The 20,051-nt window shown below is 45.2% G+C and overlaps 1 protein-coding gene across 1 annotated transcript; it reads right to left on the bottom strand.

Moving 5' to 3' along the window:
* Positions 1-11,348: 11,348 nt before the first annotated feature.
* LOC144719632 (beta-1,4-galactosyltransferase galt-1-like) lies at positions 11,349-17,429 on the bottom strand. The gene is made up of 2 exons (XM_078595752.1): positions 17,054-17,429; positions 11,349-16,115 (listed from the first exon to the last, which is right to left on the bottom strand). Exon 2 carries the CDS (start codon positions 16,042-16,044, stop codon positions 14,692-14,694), a length of 1,353 nt encoding a protein of 450 aa, XP_078451878.1. The 5' UTR covers positions 16,045-16,115; positions 17,054-17,429; the 3' UTR covers positions 11,349-14,691.
* Between the last annotated feature and the right edge of the window lie 2,622 nt (positions 17,430-20,051).

The raw sequence follows: 20,051 nt of genomic DNA, 5'->3' as shown, positions 1-20,051 counted from the left end.
CAGTCCCGCCTGTGGTAGTGCGCCTTGGTGTCTAAATTTTTTGTAGTCATTTTTGTATTGCTTTAGTATAAATACATGTTAATTTTGATTCATATGTTTTTTTTTCTGACTTTATGTGAACGAAAAGAAACAAATTCGCCAGTTTTCTCATTGAAAATTGGTAAATTTCAAAATATCACTGTCCTGGTCACAAAAGCAAAGTTTATGGGGAATAATAACCCAGCTTAAATATACGCTGCCAAGCTTGGTGGTGTTCATTCAGACGCTGTCTTTCCGACAGACCTGTTCTTCACCTGAGGACGGCTGCTTGCGTTGTGGCCGAAACGTCGTGAGAATTGTATTATTTTATTACGTTTTATTTTTATTATTTTATTATCTCCCTTCTGCGTGACTTTACCGAAAGAACCAAGAATATCTTAACACCTGTTTTGTTGCCAGAAAAAATTGGGAAATCCTATTATCAGAGTGATACCTGTACGATAGTTTGTTTTTTTAACCAACCACCAGAGGGGAGCCTTGTCACCCCGCAGCAACCAGTGCTCTGAGCAGTCTTGCTGACGCTGACTGAATGAATAAGGATCGTAACGACTCGACGGCAGATTTGAATGCATTCCGCAATTACAACCATTCACACGTCCACTCACTCACATAAAAATACTTCATAGAGCCTGTAACAGACTGCTGGGGCAAGTGGTGTTAGCGAACACTTATGGGGTAGGTGGCAAACACCACAACCAGCCGCCTTTGTCTCCCCAGTGGTGATTATATACACCACACGACGTACTCATTTTAGTCTGAGTCGACCTAGGGGAACCCGCAACCTGCTCATATTATCGTCACTGATGTTGGCGGTGTTGGTGGCCGTGAGCAGGAATCGAACTCGAGTCTCTTCTCACCTGCAGTGTTTTAAGGCGATGTTTCTCGAGACAAGACGACGTGTGGTGATGATGATGACAATAAAAACACTAAACACCGTTCAAGGACAACAGCGACAGTTGGTGAGTCATTGGCACGATGGTTATGGAGCCAAGCCAGTAGCGGGAGGGGGGAGTAGGAGAGGGCACCTTGCCTTGACAGTTCGAGACATTTCGTTGGAGAGTTTGTGGAGGCACCCACGGTTCATGTGTAATGTGCGCCCTTTCTTTGGAACTCATGTACCACTGCCCCGCACAGAGCCGTAGGGAAATTATGTCCTGGTAACTGTCTACACTTCCAAGTCTACACAGGGACACAGAACTATTTCAACGGGGTGGCTATGCAAAATCCGACTGTGGCCCCACTCCTATCTCCCAACTTACTGTTACTGAAATATCTATGGATGTTTTTTTAACCCGTATACAAAAATATGTAGGCTATAACTATATATAAATTACTTTAGTTGCACCGTGTATTGGGTTTAGAGGAAGACAGTCTCACAGTGAGAGTATTAATACATAGATTTAAGGGTACAATACTCACAATTAAGTTATCATGCGTCTTCATTTCATGCTGGCCCACCGGTCAAGGAGTTCCTCAAAGGGGGTGGATCGTGCAACATGCTGCTATATTGATACGATAGCCAGATGCGTTAATCGGGCTTGGTCCATGGTAGACCGCAAGTATTTTTTTAAATTAATATTTGTTTCCTTGAATTATTTCTCTTACTATTTTTGTAACTGGTTTATCCGTTAATTTGGGACCCCCTTGTGGCCGACTGAACCTCTATGTGTTGCACGACGCTGCCATATACACCCAGCCCATAGTTGAGCTCCTGTATCTACACTCCGTGATGGATCAAACACTTGTTCACACACGTTGGAGGTAGTCAGAGCCATTACTATGGTACAGCGAATCCGGGCGATCGCCCCGGCCCCTCTGCTGTCAGATTTTATATTTCGGGTTTAGTTTTAAGAATTCGAGGTGGGGGGGGGGGGCAGGCACAGTGGGATTTTCCCTGGGCCACACAACCACCTATGGACGGCCCTGGAGGTAGGCTGGGATTAAGGCATTGTAAATTGTTGCGCCTATTGTTAATGCTCCTGCTTTTGTCAATATGTATGTACGTTTAACTTATTTTGCACTGTACTCAGCCAACCGTGCTCATTGTAGGGGCACATATGTGGGTCATAGAAGGTCGTACTTAACCACCGTGGTTTTATATGTGGGTTTTAAAGGCAGGGGAGCAGTCGTGGAAGTATCATAAATTTTGTGAGGCTTGTTAAGCTCCCCCGAGCACCAATCAAGGTTTAAACAATTTGGGTCATGTACCCACCGGTACCTGGGGACAGTGCAGCCAGGCTCTGTCCCCTGGAGCCCACTTATGTCCAGAGGGACGGAAACCCCTCAGCCGGTCATTTGCCAATTGGCATGAATTAGAATTTTCCCTGGAAGCCTCGCGCACTTCCGAAAGCCTCCGAAGGGTAAGCCGCATGGGCTCCGAAATTTTAGATTTAGCCTTGCTTGGCTCAGCTTGTAAATGGATATCAATATGGGGGTCGTGTTCTCTTTTGTACATTAAAAAAATGGCAAGTAGCCGGTGGACACATGAGGGGCCATTTTATAGGCAGCCAGCACCCTGGGAACATGCAAGTCCCAGTCAAGCTGGAACTCGCTGACCTGATGGCTCAACATGGAAGTCAGAGTCCCATGCAACCGCTCCACCATTCCATCCATCTGAGGGTGGTAGGGCGACGTACGTACTTTGTTTGTTCCCAACAAATCACACACTTCCCACAGCATGAAAGAAGAAAAAATGTTACCCTGCTCCGTCAGAAGGCGCTTATGGGCCCCCCTGTCCATCACATAGCCGTAAATGAATGCCTCGGTGATGGCCGCTGGCGACTGGTTGGGAAGAAGCCAGGCCATCGGCCACCGTGAAAAATATTCAACGCCCACCAGTAAATACTTATTCCCACGAGGGGTGGTAGGAAATGGACCGAGGACATCAAGAGTGACCAGCTCATTTATGTGGGAAACTCGAATGGATTTCAACGGTTTCCTCCAAGCGCACTGCACACACCCCTTCAATACATTAGCGACATTTCTGCCATACCGGGCAGAAAAAGTCGAGCTAAAGTGTGGCTCGCGTATTATGCACACCCAGGTGCAGCAGTTGCTCGTGCACTGCCCAGATGATTTTACCACGCAGGGCAGAGGGCACGACAAAGTTGTAATGGCGCAACCCTCCATCCCAATGCATAAGCAACCCACATCGGAGGATGACAGAGGCTACACGCCATCAATCCCCACCCCCATTCGCCCCATTTGGAAGGCGTCGTAACTTAAACAGGGACGCGTTCTCAACCTGGAGGTGTCCCCACTCCGCATGATCCAAGCCAATAACGGCATCACATACCTCTGGACCACCGGCTTCATTAGGGGTGTCAACCTCAACCGACACTGGATGGGTTCCGTAGGATTGGAAGGTGGTCCCCCCCTTTAAAAATGGGGACAGCACAGACTCTAACAACTAGAGGGACATCTCCCTCCTCAGTGTGCTGAAAAAATATTGGCAAGGATTATTCAACAATGTAGTTTCAGGCCAAGGCAATCCTGCATAGACTCCACATTTTCAGTCTTTCTGCTACAGCAGAAGTGTAGGAAATTTCAACAAGACCTAAATCCCTGCTTTACTGACGTGGTCAATACCTGTGATTCCATCAATAGGCCTGGGCTCTGGGTTGTTCTTCGCAGTCCCTGACTCTCTGCTCACAATCGTAAAGGACTTTCATGATGGTGGGCAGGCCCGGTTAAAGCTATGTGGCTGGTGGTCAGAGCCATTCCCTCCTCACCTTGGGATGCGATAAGGATGTCCTCTGGCACCTACATAACTTTACATATTTTTTTACCACATAGGTTGAGAAGCTTTCCATGGCTGGACTGGAGGAATCTCCATCCAGTATAGATACAATGGGAGGCTGATCGACACCTGGATGCATTCGAGGGGTGGCTCCCTTTTGGTCAACCATGTTATATGTGTGCTGGTGATCTGGTGATTGCTGCTCACTCAGAGAAAGAGTTGGAGGCACTGCTGCTTGACCCGCAGCATGCTTACTAGGAGGTGGGGCCTTACCATCAGCCCCTCCAAATATAAGCACCTGCCTTGGTATTTTGTGTCATCAAACACTCCATCCCTTTAACTCCCCATTGGTGGAGGAATTGTGGAGAGAGTGGATAGGTTTGCGTACCTGGGTAGTGTGCTTATGATCAGCTCCAGTTTGGCAGCAGAGCTCATTGAATCCGTTGAGAGGCATTTTTTTTTCATCGTCTACATAACCCTGTGTGCAAGCTACCTGATCTGTCACGCCACACGAATCTCGGGTCTTCTCGGCCAGTCATGCCTTCTCTTCCCCTAATGGAATATCTTCACCAGTTAGAAACATTCAGGCTGGCCTGCCTACGATCTATCCTGGGTTTAGCCAGGCTGAATTGTGTGAGGAGCTCAGAAATCCTCGAAAGATCTGGACACAGTTCCATCGGTGAGCTTCTCCGGCAGACAAAATTGTGTTGGCTGGGCGTGGCACGGGCTAGAGAAGAAATGGAATGATGTGGTACAATAGGATGTGTAGCTGAGTGGACCTGCCAATGACTGGTACCAGCGGTGTCAAGATCGGCCTGTATAGAGGAGGCTCGTGAAGGATGCTACTGGGCATTTGGAAGCAGTCGCCCTCCAGCAACAAACGAGGGCAGAGGAGCGACACTCACAATGAGCAGAGCGGTGTATGGCTAAAACACAGCAAGTTGACACAGTTGGGGGCACAAGTGCATGAACCAGTCATCTCAGTCAGTCAACCCATGGCACCTGGGTCTGTCCTATGACCTCCTGCGTGAGTAAGGAAAAGTAGGCATGGCATTGCCCGTCGGGGCATGTATCTGTCCATATATGGTCTTGTGGAACCTGAATCGAGGTGTCTATTACTGGTAGGAACGAAGTGGACCAGCCTACAATAGATTATATCGCCCCTCCTTTTGTCCGTTTGTCTGTCCGTCCGTCCGTGTAGCAACATCGCCCCCTACTGCAAACACTTGGCATGACCCTACAAAAACCTTTAGACTCAGTGACGCTTTCCTGGCTAAACAAGTGTAACATTCCCTTATAATTCCCTCAGATAGCTTTTAATTAAAACATTTACATTAATGAGGCTTTCCTGGCTAAACAAGTGTAACATTCCCTTATAATTCCCTGAGATAGCTTTTAATTAAAACTTGTAAATTAAAATGTAACTCACAGCGGCCTAAAGCCTACAGCTAGGCCTAAAGCCTCGAACGCTTCAAACTCTCCCTTCGTATCATTCCCCCGCGTGTGTGCAAGGGAGTTAATGTTTAACAATGTTACATTCCCTGATGCTTTTAAATAGAAACATTTAAATTTAAAGCTTTTACATAAATAATAAAAACAGTTAAATTAAAAATTAACTCACGGCGGCCTAAAGCCTACAGCTAGGCCTAAAGCCTAGACCTAGGCCTCAAACTCTCCCTTCGTATCGTACCCCCGCGTGTGTGAAAGGGAGTTAATGTTTAACAATGTTACATTCCCTGATGTTTTTTAATAGAAACATTTACATTTAAAGCTTTTACATTAAAAACAACTCCCTACCCCCCCCTCGTCAGCCGAGAGCCAGGCCTGGGAATCTCTCCCCCGCTTGGGGTGTATTGGGCGGGGCTACAGCGGCAGGGGGCGGGGCTACGCGGGGCTGGGGCAGGGTTACGGCGGTAAGGGGCGGGGCAACGAGCTGGGGGCGGGGACACCGAGTTGGGGCGGGGCTACGGGTGGCCGGGGCGGGGTTACGCGGGTGGAGGGCGGGGCCACGGGGCATCCACTTATTGGCGGCCATTTTTTGCAATTTCATTTTATTATAGCCATTCAATTGTTCGCTCCTACCAGCCCACCCCGCAGGGTCCTGTTTTATCAGTTGCTCACAGTCGATTTGACAGCCACGTTATAAGGGTCAATCACTCCATCAATTCATTGGCAAGCGTTCCACCGATTTAATAATTATATTGGTAAGTATGGCATTGTGTGAAACGCCCCCTTATTTTCATTGGCTAATATCTATCTACATGATTGGTGATTCACTTGCATTCCGATTGTATTGCATTACAGGGCCAACTGTGTCTCTGGCTGTGATCTCGTGCTCGTGAGACCATACAGGGTCAACGAAATAAACGTCGGAGCTTGAGATGGTATTACTCTGCGTTGTGTTCTGCTCCGTATGACCAACGCGTTACCCACAGATAAATTCAGGAACCAGAATTGAACTGTGGTGGTGATTTATTTATGCAGCAGAGGCCTGCGATGTGATAAACCAAAGTCACATCTCAACTCGGGGCGATGCCATTCTCGTTAATACCCTGCGACCGTTGATGCACGCGAATGATGTTGCGTGACCAAGCAACTGCCTGCTGCCTATCTTGCATCACTCAACAGCAATCCCTTAACCATGAACAAGTCGAATGCCATATAACACAAATTTCCAATCACATATATCGTCTATGAATTTCCAAATTTTGTAGAAATTAAATCATTGCAAATCTTCAGCTAATTATCGATAACATGTGCAGAGGATGTTCGAGACATCCTCACACACATGTATGTATGTTGAACTTCATCTGCACTGTGCGTGATCAACCGTGCTAATCGGAGGTGTTGGGCAAGGACAACAAACTCAACACCAAAAGCTGTTCCAAAGAAATTAGTTTTCAATCTATATTATTAAAAGTGCATAGCTCTAGTAGCATCCTGGCGCGTTCCAAACGGCCACAGAAGTGCATCTGAAAGCTCGCGAGTGACGATCTTTGTTCAATGGCTAGCCAAAAGCTGCTGTGAGGATGACTGGAATTTGGAGATGGCGGTTTATGCTCGTTGACGAGAACATCATTTGTGGCAAGCACTTTGTGGGTAATGAGTGCGACCTAATAATGTATTTGTTCGGCAAACAGAAGCTAATGCAGCTGAATGGACATGGTCGGATCTTGCAGTACCAATCATGACACGTGCCAATTATTTTTTTACACGCCACAGCGTATTAATGTTTTGCCAAACATCCTGTAGGGTGGTGAGTTGCAACAATTTAACCTTGTCGATACAATGCTTAACGCCTCCGTGTTTGCTATGTCACGACTCAATAGTGGTTTAATGTGTCGAAGGGCCCTGATAATACAAAATAAATTGCAGGACCCGACTATATTTTGCACGTGGTGATCTAACAACATTTTCTGGTCGAGTATTGTGCAAAGGCTCTTGAGATGACTAGAACACTGAATCCTGGAGTCTGCGACTGCCACACCCGATCCTCCCAAGCTGGCCAGGATTGGGAAAAACTTAGCCCACTTTTCACCCTGGCAACTGGAGAGCACATAGACTAAGTGTTTGTAACATAACATTAAAACTAAAATAAGATATTTAAGAATCACAATTAAGAGACAAACAACATATATAGTATTTAAAATAATACAATAAAAAATAGTATAATCATTGGTTCTCAAACTATATCCGGGACACTGTTGTTCCAGTGACTATTCAGGCACGTGTCGTGACGGGGACTGCACTTTAGATCTAGAGTGAAAACTCATTTCTGTAGAACAGCTATTTGTGTCTATTTTGGTGTCCTTTTACCACACCTCTCATTACCACAGTTTACTACGTATGTATACAGGATCGCATGGGTTCGATCCCGCCCCTGACGCCTGTATTTGGAGTTTTTAGGTTGTCGCCATATTCGGGTGGATTTTTCTCCGAGTCTTGCGGTTTTCTCACCACATTTAGAATGAACATCACGCGTTTAGAATATTTGGCTGTAACAAATTCCCACACGATAAGCCACTTCGTTGAGCGATCATTTGTTTGCCAGGTCGCTTCTGGACATCTGTGAAAAAGAGCTTTATATTCTCATCGGATTCATCCAGTAAAAATATATATTCCGATTCTGATTCTGAAAACTATAAATATAGCTCAGTGGGCCTTACCTGGTAAAAAATAAATAGTAAATATTTTGCTCAAGAATAAAAAAACGTTTGTAAAAGCGAGTAGAAAATATTATTAACATGAACTGCTAGTTCAGCAGTTCCACAGCTGGATTATATTTTTTCCACGTGAGGACGACCGCTTGTTGTTGCGATCGGAACGTCGTGATTTATTTTATTTTATACCTACGTGACTTTACCGAAAGAACCAACGAGTATGAATGCGAGTGATGGTTTTGTTTATTTATGATTTCCAACGTTTAAGGTTTTGAAGAAAACAAATTGCAAATCCACGTGTGCGTGCCGTGCGGTGTGAAAACTGCATCGCTGCATGGGAATACATTCGACGGCGTTATCAGACATCTACCGCACAACACCGCAATGTTCCCCGAGTTACTTTTCGTGAGAAGTACAGTGCACCAAACCAAGCTGCTAAAGCAAAACAGAAACATCCCTAAATTATACGTATATATTGCAATAGGCCGACTAGAGACTTATGTTATCACCTGTAGTTGGTTGTATATTGTTAGTATCAAAATATTACTGAAGTCATAGTTAAAAACAACATGTAATGTGTGTATGTATCCTGAAATTATTTCGCAACGACTGTAGCTAACCGTGCTAATCGGATGTGCAAATACACTACTGGGTGAGGGCCTGTGCAGGCTATGTGTGCCGTGAGCGCTATTCATATGTCGGACTTTGGGTAGTGTGGGGGATCGTCGAGGTGGGGGCATAGCAGGGCAGTACAGCTAACGGCTGTTGCTGCTCTGCCCTGTGTAGCTCTGTAGCCCAGTGGCAACAGCTCTGTGTGTGTGTACGTGGTGGTGGTCACCTACTGGAGCGCTGTGGTGACGAGATGTTTTTTCCCTCGCTAAGTATGCAAGACGTCGATCCCGATCCTGACGCCTGCTGCAGATTTGGAATTTGCTTGTCTCTCTGTCCCCTTGGTCGTGTGAAATTTTCTCCGGGTTTTCCCTCCACATTTTGAAGCAACGTCACGCGTTTAGATTATTTAGCTGCTATAAATTTGCACATGATGATGATGATAATAAGCTACTTCATTGAGCTCGCATTTATGATGGCCAGGTCGCTTCTGAAAAAAGAGCCAAGAGCTCAGTGCGCTTTACCTGGCAAATAATATTCTTCTGTCATGTCAATGTCCAGTGTTATTGAGGGACTGTGTTATTGTCTTGGTGTGGTCTAGGACTGTTGTTTTTGTTGTTTTGCTGCCTCGCCCCAAACTTGCATTTAGTTTTGAAAATCGGGAGGAATTTACGTATTTATACAATTTGTACTTATATACATTATTTATGCTTAGATTATTTGGATACTATAAATTTCCACATGATAAGCCACTTTGTTGAGTGGTTGAATGTGTCATAGAGCCCTGATAATTGAAAGCAATTGTAGGACCCGACTATATTTTGCACGTGGAGATCAAACAACATTTTCTGGTTGACTATTGTGCCAAGGCTCTTGAGATGAGTAGAACACTGAATCCTGGAGTCTGCGACTGCCACACCCGATCCTCCCACATAGGCAAACCAGCAAAAGCAAATTTTTACTGGTAGGAACCACCTGGTTCCACCAGCCCACAGGGGATTATTGTGTCCGTCCGTCCGTCGTGCATCCAAAAATGGGAGGGGTCGGGCTGGGTGGAGAGGGGAGGGTGGGGAGGGGCTGGGTGGGGAAGGGAGGGTGGGGAGGGGCTGGTCACCCCTTGGTGCCCTTATAAACTCAACGTTTAACCTACTCACGCCGGATTGTGCCCGCCCTCATAGTCGAGCATATTTGCGGAATACACCGATTCGCCGTTGACCCTGGCTATTGACCGAGCAACCCAACGTTCCAACCAGCTCCCTCCGCATGAGGAATGTGTTATTATTACACGCTTTTATTTAACTCACTCCGTCTGTTGTCGTATCATTAAACAAATCTTGTAACTCATTTTTTACCCACTTCCCAATGTGCGATCGACTGCAAACTTGGTATGCTTATGTCATACTGATGACAATACTATATTATATCATAAAACAATCCAAATATATATATATAAACATTTTACACGATTTTATTTAACTCACTCTGTTGTTGTCGTATCCTCAAATCTTGTAACTCAATTTTAACCCACTTTCCAATGTGGTATTGACTGCAAACTTGGTATACTTATGTCATGCTGATGACAATACTATATTATATCAATTTTTTTAAAAGTATTTTTAAACATTCATTCTTATGTTATTTTTCAGCTTGGGTCTAATTGTCCACGCTCAACTCACGTTGGCTGTAAATCACCATGGTCCCTTACGTTATGGCAAGTCTCGGGGCCATTTCCTGGAGTCGCGGAGTTCTGCCATTACTCGTACATTTCATTAAAGCGTGTTTTAAAAAAAAATGTTAATGTTACTTATTGTGTTTTTAATGGCGTGGCGGAGACACGAGGCCAGCGGAGTGGCTCGTGCGGAGCCAAGCGTGGCCCGCTGAGTGGCGGGGGTTGTGAACGGAGGGGAAGGGCGATGGGGGAAAGGAGCACGGTTTGGAGGGGCAGCTCGGAGTTGGCCGGGGAGGGGGAGATGCGGGGATTCATGGGATGACAGCTCGGCAGTGCTGGGTGTTGTACTGGGTGGTGCTGTGTTAAGTGTTGTTCTGGGTGGTGATGTGCTGGGTGTTGTACTGGGTGGTGTTGGGTGATGTGCTGGGTGGTGATGTGCTGGGTGTTGTACTGGGTGGTGTTGGGTGATGTGCTGGGTGGTGATGTGCTGGGTGTTGTACTGGGTGGTGTTGGGTGATGTGCTGGGTACTGTACTGGGTGCTGTGCTCGGTGATGCTCGGTGATTTCCTGACAAGTGCTATTACCTATTGTATATAACCCCTAAAATGATGTCTCTGATGACCAATATTGAATGATAACGAGGGTGGTGCTTCTGTTTTATTTAGTTTTGACGACAGTCGTGGTGGTGTTGATGGTGGTCATGCCGTGCCGGCCTTCATAGGTGCTACTCGCTAACAGTACTTGCTCCTACAGTCTGTTAAGGCTATACGGGAGATCTTTGTCTTTGATGGTGATGATGGTGGTGGTCGTGTTGTTGGTTAGCGCGCTGTGCTTCAAACCCGGCGACCCGATTTCGATTCCTGCTCACGGCCAACACCAATGACGATTATCTGAAGCGGTCATGGGCTTCCCCTCGGTCGACTCAGCCTCAAATGAGTGCCTGGTGCTGTGTGTAAACATCGCCACTGGGGAGACAAAGGTCGTGGTGCTGGCTTACCCACACCCTCGTGTGCATTGTCAGCTTTCATAGATGCTCGCTCACCGCACTTACTCCATGAAAGAAGCCGTGCAACACTGCTGCCCTTGAAGAAATGGGACAAATGAGAAAGTACGACCCCGATCAAGAGAACAATTAGCCTTCATCAAAGTGCTTTAATACTTATAAATGTTTTAACTTTTGTCCATAATTCATGAAATATAATTTGGTAACAATATTTGATGCCACCAAAAAGTACTAAATAAAATATATTAAAAATATCTTTTTTTAAACACGCTTTCATGAAATGTACTAAAAAGTTTAAAATAAATATACTTTGCATTATATATGTGGGGCGCTCATATTAACGCCTTTAAAACGTTCGGTAACAATTACAACATATGAGCAGTTTCTTCCCATTGTCAATCCACACATATTTACTAAACAAACCGCCTTAAAAAACTTAACCCTGTAATTAGAACATATTAACAACATATGCGCAGTTACTTTACATTGCCAATTCAGACATATTACATATTAACAAATATATATGGCTTACAAACTTAACGTCTCAATTACAACCTATTAACAACATTTAACCAGTTACTTTCCATTGCCAATGCAGACATTCACAAAAATAAACGGCCTAAACACATCACGTCTAATTATACAACATATTTACTACATATGACCAGTTACTTTCCATTGCCAATCCTGACATTAGCAAACCAAAACGCCATACAAACTTACAATTAGGATTACAACATATTAACTACATATGGGCAGTTACTTTACATTGCCAATTGAGACATTAATAAAAATAAACGGCATAAAAACCTAACGATTACATTTGAACATATTACCAACATGTGGCCAGTTACTTTCCATTGCCAATGCAGACATAATCACTCAAATACACCGCTGCAAATGTATACATTTCAATTAGAACATTCACAATATATGAGCAGTTACTTTCTATTGTCAATCCAGACATTCACATAAATAAACGCTACAAAAAATACACGTGTAAATTACAACATATAACCAACATATGAGCAGTTACTTTCCATTGATAATCCAGACATATTTGCAAAGAAAAACGCCATACAAACTTACAGTTTGAATTACAACATATTTACAACATATGGACAGTTACATTCCATTTCCAATGCAGACATTGACACAAATCAACGCCATAAACACTTAACGTTTACATTTCAACATATTATCTAAATATGACCAGTTACTTTCCATTGCCAGTGCAGACATTCACTAAAATAAACGGCTGAAATACTAAACTTTCAAATTATAACATATTATGATATGATAGTTACTTCCCATTGCCAATGCAGACATCTTTACATAAATCAACGCCGTAAAAAATTGACGTTTAAATTAAAACATATAACCAACATATGACAAGTTACTTTCTATTGTTAATGCAGACATTCACAAAAATAAAAAGGCTTAAAAACTTACAAGTTTCCATGACAACATATGACCAACATATCACTAGTTACATGCGATTGTCAACCGAGGCATATTCACAAACATCAACGCATGAAAAACTGTACAATACAATAATAAGATATTCACTACATATGAACAGTTACTTTGCATTCTCAATGCAGACATTCCCAAAAATAAACGGCTTAAAACCTTTATGTTCAATTTACAACATTAACAAGATATGAACACTTACTTCTCATTGTGAATACAGACATATTTGCTCTAAAATAGTACACGCGCCCCACGCTTTTATTTAGAGTCGGTTACAACAAGAGTACTGTATATGAAACATATATAATGCAAAGTACTTGAACAGAAAATATTTATTTTAAACTTTTTATTACATTTCATAAAAGCGTGTTTTTAAACAAGTTTTTCTTAAATATATTTAATTTTGTCCTGGATTAAGCATTATTTCGTTTCGTGCAAACCACACGTGCACCACTCGCGTGTAATCGTCGGGGTTACCGAGGCTCTACACGTCGTAATTTGACTTTACTGAGGTGTACAATTGTGTAGCATCAGCACATTGATGGAAAATAAACAATGAATTATATACAAGAAATAATCAGCTACTCACAAATAAATCACGATTACAATTTTGTTTGTTGTTTATTTTGAGTGTATACAATATCAACAATTAACCACAAATTACTTTTCGATTTAAAGCTTTCGTGACTGCAGGGATTCATCTTCTTGGTTCTTTCGGTAAAGTCACGTAGACGCGAAATAATAAAATAATAAAAATTAAACATAATAAAATAATTCTCACGACATTTCGGACACAACGCAAGCAGCCGTCCTCAGGTGAAGAACAGGTCTGTCGGAAAGACAGCGTCTGAAATTGTGGCCGAAACGTCGTGAGAATTATTTTATTATGTTTTATTTTTGTTATTTTATTATTTCCCTTCTACGTGACTTTACCGAAAGAACCAAGAACACAAATTACTTATTACCAATGCAATAACAATGCATTGCCGATTAAAGCACTTACAGCAGTTAAAACTAAACTATAAAATAAAATTTGTTTTTAATTTTAGCAGGCAAGGCCCATTTATTTGGATGGCGCCTTCCAAGGCGACCAATGGAGAATTTCCACTCGTGGCTCAGTGCCGTCACGGTGCCCGTTTGATGCTGGGAGCCGCTCGCACTCGACTCTCGCATTGCGTGGAGGTGTGTTTGGCCGAGGTGGCAGAGGACGTTCGGCAGCATATTCCACTGGCACAGAGCTGCCACAAACTCCGCAGGATAGGATAACAACAAGCAACGCAGCACTCGCATGGCTCATCCCCAGCAGAGATTTAAACTGTTTAACGTTTTACCGTTTTTATTTTAGCTCTTTTTCTGAAGCGACCTGGCCACAAATTATAGCTCAACAAAGTAGCTTATCATGTGGAAATGTACAGCAGCCAAATATTTGAAACGCATGTTTATTAACGTGGAAGATAAACATCAAAGGACCCGGAGAAAAATACACGCGACCACGGGGAGAACATGCACACTCCAAATATACAGGAGTCAGGGTCGGGATCGAACCCACGAACTCCTGTATACCAGGCGAGGGAGTTAACATCTCGCCACCGCGAAAGTGCTATTAATTACCGATCAAACTAAATAAATTTGATTTACAATGGATTTTACTTTGGGTCAGATTGCAGCATTAAGTAACATGTGTCATAGACCCTCCCCCAACCGAAACACCTCGTTAATAGACAGTATTCACGCGATGAACACTGTCTCTGATGAAGCCAATAAGTTTCAAGGAGAATGTGTACATTATTTTCAAAGCAGTGTTTGTCTGCATGGTTTACCACAAGGATGATGTGTGATTTATGCCAACTTTATGCCTTCCAATACATGTATATTTGGTATATAAACATCTTAACCCATCCTGTATTTTTGCCAGAAAGGGTAACACAGCCTTTTCATCGTGTTGAGGCTTAACTTAATTGCTGATCTTCGGGACCGGTCATCAAAAGTGAATTCATAATCATTCACTGGCTGAGGATTCACGCAATTCATCCAGGCTCTTGAGAACCCTATCCCTGAGCAAGCTGCCAAATATATTCTGCACGTGAAAGTCACGCATCAAAACAGAACTGTCCGGCAGCTGCCACTCCTTCTTCCACCTCTTGTAATGCTGCAGAGTGCCCTCCGCATCTGGGACAGTGTGAACTCTGTAGCCCGGGCGACTCACGAGGACGGTGTTGACCGAGACGTAGACCAGCCCCTTGGGACACCCCAGTATCTTCGTGGTGGCGTCCTTTGTGTCGGAGGGTGGAATCTGCTTTGCGGTTTGATTCAGGATGTCCGTCCCGCTGGCCTGCCCACCCAGGGGCGATGTCCACGTGGCCTCGTTCGTTATCGGAAACGTGTGGAGGGTGAAGTAGAAAGCTGAGGTGGACTGGTGGACATCTATCGCTCTCATCATATCTGCCCAGTTTGACCACTGCCTCGGCAGGATGACTTCATCAGCGTCGGCGAAGGAGATGTATTTGGCCCTGTACATGTTCCTATATAAGCAGTCGTTCATCGTGGCTATCTGCCCGTAGTAGTGAAGCTCGCCTGGGTGAATGTCGGGCCTCCAGCCTTTGGATGGATTGAGGTAATTCTCAATGGGCCACTGCACGACCTCGAGAAAACCGACACGGCTGTAATGCGTGAGTATTCGGTTCACGGTTGGGCTCACGCTGGTGTTGTAGACAGTTACGATGCCTGCTCCTAGGATGCGGTACATCTCCAGGTTCTGCACGAGGATGAGGGAGTTGTTGAACGCCCCGAATAGGGTCGGAAGGCACACGGCAAAGTCGTACCTCGCCACCGAATCGCCGGGCGCCACCACGGGGATCGATGGGAGAAAAGGTTCCGCCGAGTCCGAGGCCTTGTCCGTGAGGCTCACGTGGCTCGGGTAAGGCGTGCGATCAGGGACGTTGCAAAGGAAATTGTAGACGCCGTACCTGAAGCCAAAGTGGCTGCTGATGCGATCTTCCTTGGCAGAAACGTTCATTACAGTGGGTGGGTCCCGGTAGAAAAGTTGGCAGGTGAAGTGGTTGTAGTTTATATCTCTCGGGGCCAGGACAAAAACCCGGACGAATGGACGTCCCTCGTCGCGGACGTCCAGATACGCGGAGAAGGCAAGCGCCTGGGTCTGCCCCACTTTGTGGAAAACTGGGTCAGGACCAGCATCGATTCCTGTGCTCAACTGTTGTAGGACATCGTTCATCGACGTTATGACGAGCTTCGAGTTGTTATGTACTTGACGGAGGATGTCCAGAACATAAAGTAACATGACCAGCAATGTGAGTGCGACGACTGTCTTTTTGAGCAAACCGAGCGAAAACATTGTTTAATGTCTTTCCGCTTTGTAGCCGATAGGACACAGCTGTACCAGGTGTGGACCTGCGCGCTTGTTATCTAAATGGGAAGGGGGAAAAATGACATGTAATTAAATGTTGCCCAAATAATTAACCATCGTTATCATCATCATCGTCATCAACTCATGTCTGATTAGCACGGTTGGCTATATATGGTGGAAAATAAATTCATCAGCTTCCGTTCCTCCATTAGAAAACTTCCATCTCTTCTTCCTAGCCCAGCATCATCATCCTGATACTCCCTGACCCCTACACCCAGCTACGACCAGGTCTACCCCAACCCCTATTACTTAAGCCTATCAAGGCATGTACCAGTACCCCATCACGACCCGTATCACGACCCCAAACCACAACACCTAATACTACCCCTATCACTACATGTTCCACTACCGCATTACTGCAATATCACTACACCGATCACTACACCGACCACTACCCATCACTACCCCATCATTACCACTATCACCACCCTTACCACTACACCTACCACTACCCGTACCACTACCCCATCACGAGCCCTATCACTACACATACCACATCATCAGCAGGAGCAGCAGCAATAGTCAATAGACACTTGAAATAAGGTTTTACAAAGCCCATCACTATCTCATCCAGTATGATACGATATCAATATATAATTAACAATACAGTATCCGATTTTTTATTTAGACTGGAGGAGGAATCCGATGAGCTATAAAGCTATTTTATACGTTTCCCAGTAGGGGCACCAGCTCAGCAAGTTATATTTATATGAGCCTGTCTCTCGATGTATCACTGTGGGTTACTTTCTATCTCTATGCGTCTCGATCTATCTCTGAGAGTGTCAAGTTACAACAACGAAAATAATTACACAAAACACCGATAGGAGTGCAAGAAAGAGAAAAGTTAAGCAAGGCACTAAAAACAAATACGTAAATATAGATACAATATATGAGTGCAAATTGCACGAGTACATACATTCCCTGTTGGAGTACTTACATCCCTGCCGATACAAGGCAATGCACCCAACCTGGCTCCTTCACATTTTACATCATTAACCTCGTAGGGATCGAAGCAAAACAACTGATCACTTTGCTAAATAATTCAAACACTCCTCCAACCACCAACAACCATGTGTTCTCTCCGTAGTCGCATATCATTTTCTCTCCAGGTCCTCTGGTTATTCCCCTCGCATGAAGAAACATGCGCTTCAATTACTTAGGTCATTTGGCCGCTCCCATTTCATTTGTAATAGCCAGGTTTCTTCTGAAAAAGCTAATAGCTCAGTGGGCTTTATCTGGTTACAAAAATGTGTTTGGGTTATTTACTTACTCCTATCGTGTTTTTTTATCTTGTTTGTTGTTGTAACTTTCTGACTCAATCAATCACCCACCCACCCAATCAATTACCCACCTACCCACCCATTCAATCACCCACCCAATCAATCACCCACCCTCCCTCCCACCCAATCAATCACCCACCCGCCCAATCAACCACCCACCCACCCAAACAATCACCCACCCTCTCAATCAATCACCCGCCCACCCAATCCATCACCCGCCCACCCAATCAATCACCCACCCACCCAATCAATCACCCACCCAGCCAATCACCCACTCAATCACCCGCCGACTGTCGTATATAATTGTCTATAGGTGCAGTCTGAATATGATTATGACGCTTTGAGGAGTGGGAGATGTATGGCATAAAGGTGCCACGTGTTTAAGCAGTAAAATTTTTTGTTAATAATAGCGCTTTAATTTTACATAGCGGCGTCATGAATGTGAATTGCATTACACGGCGTAACGTGACACCACCAGACATGACTAAAGAGCTGCAAATGGTGCAGAATTTAAAGTGTGTGGTTAATATCTGACACGTGGCATACAGAGGCAGTATAATTTTTATTTGGCACAGATGAAGATACGTGATTAATCAACGTATGATGACATCTGTCCGGTTAAACGATGACTGACACAATGGGTCATATAATTGCATAGATATTTATAGACTCACACAGACCCATAGACTGACATAGAGACCTATATAATAAACGCTGCCCATAGACTCAACACTGTCCACAGACTCACACGAAACCACAGATGCTACACTGCACCCCTGACTCAACACTGCTACCCATAGACTCGACAACGCCCCATACACTCAACACTGCCCGATAGAATCAACACTGCGCCACAGTCTGAACACTGCACTATAGAATCAACTCAGTGGCGGGGAGTTGCCGGATTGTAAAGACAATGAGACGTAAATATGGACGCGCGACTTACAGTAGACAATGGCTAAAGGTAACAACATTTTTGAGAACAGTCAATAGGTTAGTGTTGGACACGTCCCTCCCTATACGGTAAAAAACACACACATATAAACAAGGACAAAGATCACCCGTATAGCCTTTAACGGACTGTTGGGGCAAGTGTTGTTAGCCAGCACACACTGGGGGGTGGGTGGCCACCACCACACGTGGCCGCGATGTTTACTTCAAACCACACAGGTACTAATTTGAGGCTGAGTCGACCTAGGGGAGGCCCTGGACCGGTCACTGGTGTTGGCCATGAGCGGGAATCGAACTCGTGCGGCCGGATTTGTAGTGTAGCTTAGCGCACTAATCCCTATGCCACTGCTCCCCACATATATACATATTTACACAAACCTTTGTGTTTCTACAGGGTGTTTTAAAAAGACCCAATTTCAAAGCAGTACTGCTTTTAAATCGGGTCTATCTTTTTAAAACACCCTGCTTTACACACCTATACATACACACATCTATATATACATCTATATATACACCCATGTATATGTAGTGCTCGAACCGACACGACAGCTTCTGTCTTTCCTCTTTCCTTTATTTCACGTATTTCGATCAACACTCCTCCATCCAACATCGCTCAACGTTCCTCTTGTAACACCAATCCACAGTTCTCCTCCGCGCTCTCCACTCGCTCGCCGCGTTCTGCCGGCCTCACTCGCTCCCCATCACTTCTCCGTCGACTCTCCTCTCCACTCTCTCCGCCACAGTTCGGCTGCTCTTTATCAGCTCCGCCGTCCCACTCTGTCGTAACGACATTAGCTTCTCTTCCCACACTCCAGCCGCTTCCTACTGGCTTCGTCGTCTCACTGTTACTCTACACTTCTCCACTGCTACCCTACACTTCTCCACTGCTACCTACGCTTCTCCACTGCTACCCTATACTGTTATTAGCTCTGCTGCTCCAACTCTTCCATCCTCTGTCTCCTCCCAGGCGCGAACTCCCGTCTCCTCCAAAAACCCCTGTCTTTATCCCAGAGCCAATTAATCCCCAATTAATCAGGGGCATCCCCCGCGACGCCACTCGCCCCCAGCCCCCCGCTGCCACTTGACATGTTTTTCCAGACAATGCGGCGCCACTCCGCGACAACAACACCCTCTCGGCCAATCAGCGCACTGCGTCCTTATTTGCTCCCACTGTACGCCGCGTGCGTGCACACCGACCTCCGCGCGTGACGCGTACTTTCAGGAACTACATATATAAATACATGGAAATATACAAACACCTGTATATATCCAAATACCTGTATTTATACAAACACCAGCATATATATGTAATAAAACAGGTCGACGACAAGCGACTGTGTCTCCGTCTCTTTATTTCTTCGTTATTTGGACAGCTCGCGTTCCGCTCTCCCGGTCGTTCCGCGGCACGTCGCGGGAGCTGACGTCCCGCTCTCGCGCCGCTCTCTCGCTTCTCTGCTCCTGCGCACAGCTGGCAGACGGCGCGCTGGGAGCCGTCTCCGCGTCGCCACGTGGCCGATGGCTCGCGGAGACCCCTGACGTGGCCCAGCTTGCAGCTTCCACCAATTGAAACCACGAGCCCCTTCCGGCTCCCCTTATATCCTCTTCCCACGTCACCCAGACTCCGCCCTTCGCCACACCCCTTAAGAACTTTCCAGATAATACCACCCCCTAACGCCCGCGGGCTCCGCCCTTAAACCCTGCCCC

Source organism: Lampetra planeri, chromosome 6 (genome assembly GCF_965212315.1).
Source record: "Lampetra planeri chromosome 6, kcLamPlan1.2.h2, whole genome shotgun sequence".
In the NCBI taxonomy this organism is placed as follows: domain Eukaryota; kingdom Metazoa; phylum Chordata; class Hyperoartia; order Petromyzontiformes; family Petromyzontidae; genus Lampetra; species Lampetra planeri.
The sequence above is the reverse complement of the archived record's forward strand: the minus strand, read 5'-3'. Positions and strand labels throughout refer to the sequence as shown.